Raw genomic sequence first — 3,914 nt, forward strand, 5'->3', positions numbered from 1 at the left:
CGCTCCAAGCAGACGCGGTTGGTTTGTTTTTACAAACAATTATTGGTTGCTCCAAGCAGACGCGGTTGGTTTGTTTTTGCAAACAATTATTGGTCGCTCCAAGCAGACGCGGTTGTTTAATTTTTACAAACAATTATTGGTCGCTCCAAGCAGACGCCGTTGGTTTGTTTTATAAAAACAATTATTGGTCGCTCCACGCAGACGCGGTTGGTTTGTTTTTTATTATTATTACAAACAGTTATTTGGTCGCTCCAAGCAGACGCGGTTGGTTTTGGATTTTATAAAAAATATAATAAAATAATAGAAATTTAAACGACTACCTTTGCAGCACTTTTCAAAATATTCAATTAATTATTACAACAGGTATCAATCAATTGAACACCTAACGTTGCCAGGTTTTCGTTTCAACTGACTACGCGATCTGTCTATGGGCTGTAGCTATGTTTGTTTGTATTGTGAGGACGATCGCAATAATAGGCAAACTTATAGTAGAATTCCGTTACATTGTGCGATAAGTGGAAAATAAAGCAATGCGATATTCGTACAAAACTCACGGCAATGTTAAATGGATCTAATATAACATAAATTTACAAATACTTGCAATTTAATTAAAATTTGCATTACTTAATATTGAATTACATTTCCACGTGTCGTTTTATGCATATTGGCACTGATTCGTATATTCATATCGTTATGATTTTATATCTCACGTTCTTCTGTTTGCTTCACGAAGCTCATTTTTTGTTTACAGGTTTTTTTTTTCAAGTACATTATACTTTACAATATTGCCAACAATTCTTCATGGGGTTCAAATGAAGGTTGTTTAATGCCCAGTGTACAATTTTATAATTACTACATTATTCTTCGAACCGAATACTATTCAACATTAAGAGGGTATGAATATTTCTATCATTGACTATACGCCGTTTAGTTTTTGCGCATTTCTGGCGAATAGAATATTTACGAATATTTACGTTCAATATAAACTACTACGCACATACCGAAAGGAATGTAAACATAGAGAATAATATGTGCGATCCTGGAATGTGCCCCACCAATTCTCTTCCTTTGGAAGTCAGAGATTCCTGCTCAGTTTTATACGAACAGCGATTCGATCAAGTGGTAAGTACGATACGTGCAATATTTCATTTCCGTCTACGTTGTATCTAATTATGTATATTAATATTTCTTAATGGCTGGTGGTACGGTTCATTTAGTTGCTGTACTATTATAGTCAATTTGAACAAAAAATACCTAGTTTTATTACATCAAAGAATAACTTATTATTTTCATTATTTAACTTTAGATTTTGAATTGTTAACAAATATTTATTACAAATATTATAATGAATAAAAAAGTAATACAAATATGTTATCAAATATGAATAGATATTTCCTTTCTTTTATTATCATTATCAATAATATTCAATATTGCTTTTTTTATCGGTTGACTGTGCCCTGAATACGAATGTAGGAAACATTTATTGCTATTAGAACCGTTGTTCGGGTGTTAAACAATGTACGAAATTAAATGGGGGAACAAACGAATAATTTTATTAATTTATACTGATCGACAGTGAACTTGGTATGAAATCGCACATTCATATAATTATAATTTCTTCTACAACTTCATTTTAAAACTAATTAGAATTTCTTCTACAACTTTAATTTAAAAAAAAATATTATTATTTGAGTACTGATACATTTCGAATGTCATTTTCATCGCTTTTGTCGATGTTTAAACATACGTAGTTGATTGTATTTTATTACATATTTCGCAATTCAAACAATCAAAAATTTTCGTCACTAATGAAAAATAGTTTCCGTGTTCGTATTCAGTGAATATAATAATAAAACTATACAAGAAGTACATATTGAGTGTTAGTTATCCTGATACACTTTAAAAAGTATAGATGTGTTTCGTTATACACGGTCTTGTCGCCGTTCGTGTGACTTTCGTTCTATACAATATAAACACTATGTCACTGTTATCGATAACATTCTACCTCTAGTCATTAACTAATATTAATGTAACTGTTGTTGCTTATATATTTTTATTTTTTTTTTTTTTTTACAAATATTATTAAACAAATATTTTTATTTCAGAACATAAGTCATAATAAAAACATTAAAAAAAAAATGGGAGAATCTGATAACAATTGTAAGTATTATTTTTATATCTTTAATAATGGCAATTAAAGAGTACATGAAAAAAGTAAAAGAAGCTGTGCAAAATGTATGTTGTGAATATTTCAGAAACATGCCTGCAGTATATATATATATATTTCTTTTTGTTTTCTCTATCAGATCAACAAATGTTCAGGGATGTTCAGCTGCTGCTGCAGCAGCAGCAGGAACAGCATCATCGGGAAATGCAGCTGCTGCAGCAGCAGCTGCAGCAGCAACAGCAACAGCAGTTGCAGCAACTGAGGGAGGAGCTCCTCCCTCAGCAACAAGAGGATCACCGACCGAGGGAGGAGCCCCTCCCTCAGGTGCAAGAGATGGAATCCGGCGAAGAGGCGAAGCCACCGCGAAGTATGTATTACAGATTCTTTTTTATATGATGAACTATTGCCTCGTACAGAGGAATTCAATATTGCCCTTATCAGAACATCTCTGCTGTTCAATATTAGGGAAAATATTTATAATAATAATATTTTAATGAAAAAAATATATATCTAATAATTTCAATTTTTATACGTTACAGAAAGAGGAGTGGCGGCAGGGAGATCGCGGCGCCTGAGGGGTTACCGGGGGGGTCAGGGTAGGGGGGGGAGGGGAACAGGCGGAAGGGGAAGGGGAAGGGGGGGCCGGGGTAATATTGTCAAATTATGCTTCTACTAAAACCAAAATTTTTTTTTTATTTTCTTAATAAAGTGATTTAAAAAACATGTTATTCCGTGTTCTGCTGTTTTATTTTTATTAACTAACAGTAATTGATCCTTACTAAACCATTCCCATTGACATATAACTGCACGGCATCCTACAAATATTGTTCGTTTCTCTGAATTCCACTAAAAATTGTGAAATAAAATAATTTTTAACAAAAAAAACATCCGACTTCGAAATGCACTAAAAAGAATAAAATAATTTCTATTTCATTTATACCAATATTCCATAGCTATTAATAATATCTACTTAATCGTTAAATAGGATACCAATTACATTTCAAAGTTTTCGGAGGCGGCGCAAAATTAAAAATACCCGAACAAACGATGCTGCCAATAACGATTTGATTACGGTATGGCAAGCTTGGTAATTAATAAGTCGTAAGAGAAAAATTATAGGTACGGCTGAAAACATTTGTAATTGTAACGATTGTATGAGAAATTGGCAGCACTCCTGATGTATATGCACTATACTGCAGTTCACAAGAGACCATACTTAACTCGCGCCGCTCACTAGGTCTAGAGAGATTTTTAATAACGGGTGTTATTCCCCACTACAGCTTGCTTCTTATTATACTTTGCGATCATATAAATGGTGGACAGAAATATATGACGTACGATAACTGATAACCGGTGATGATATTGTAAAGTATCACGATACAATGAAATTTCTATTATTTGTCGCAAAAAAAAATGATGTGAACGCATAGCAAGAAGCACGCTGTAAAGGGGAATCACACGCACTATTAAAAATCTCCCCAGACTTCAGTAGGCCACTAGCTGCGCGAGTTAAGTGCGGTCACTCGTGAACTGCAGTATAGTTAATTCACAATGGGTATGTTGATTCCCGTTGAATATGGTTTACTTGAAATTATCAAATGGGTCATTTATCATAGGTTGCCGACGCCCGAGTTAGGATCTTCCTAGTAGAGGAAAAGTCTTTAATTTTGCGCCGCCTCCGAAAACTTTGAAATGTAATTGGTATCCTATTTAACGATTAAGTAGATATTATTAATAGCTATGGAAT

The 3,914-nt window shown here is 33.4% G+C and overlaps 1 protein-coding gene across 1 annotated transcript; it reads left to right on the forward strand.

Annotated features, from left to right (window-relative positions):
• Positions 1-2,135: 2,135 nt before the first annotated feature.
• Positions 2,136-2,563, forward strand: LOC123988904 (small heat shock protein hspG3-like). Its single transcript, XM_046289662.1, has 2 exons — positions 2,136-2,160; positions 2,307-2,563. The coding sequence occupies exons 1-2, from the start codon at positions 2,139-2,141 to the stop codon at positions 2,561-2,563; spliced, it is 279 nt and encodes a 92-aa protein (XP_046145618.1). The 5' UTR covers positions 2,136-2,138.
• Positions 2,564-3,914: the final 1,351 nt, after the last annotated feature.

The sequence above is a fragment of the Osmia bicornis genome, unplaced genomic scaffold (genome assembly GCF_907164935.1).
Source record: "Osmia bicornis bicornis unplaced genomic scaffold, iOsmBic2.1, whole genome shotgun sequence".
In the NCBI taxonomy this organism is placed as follows: domain Eukaryota; kingdom Metazoa; phylum Arthropoda; class Insecta; order Hymenoptera; family Megachilidae; genus Osmia; species Osmia bicornis.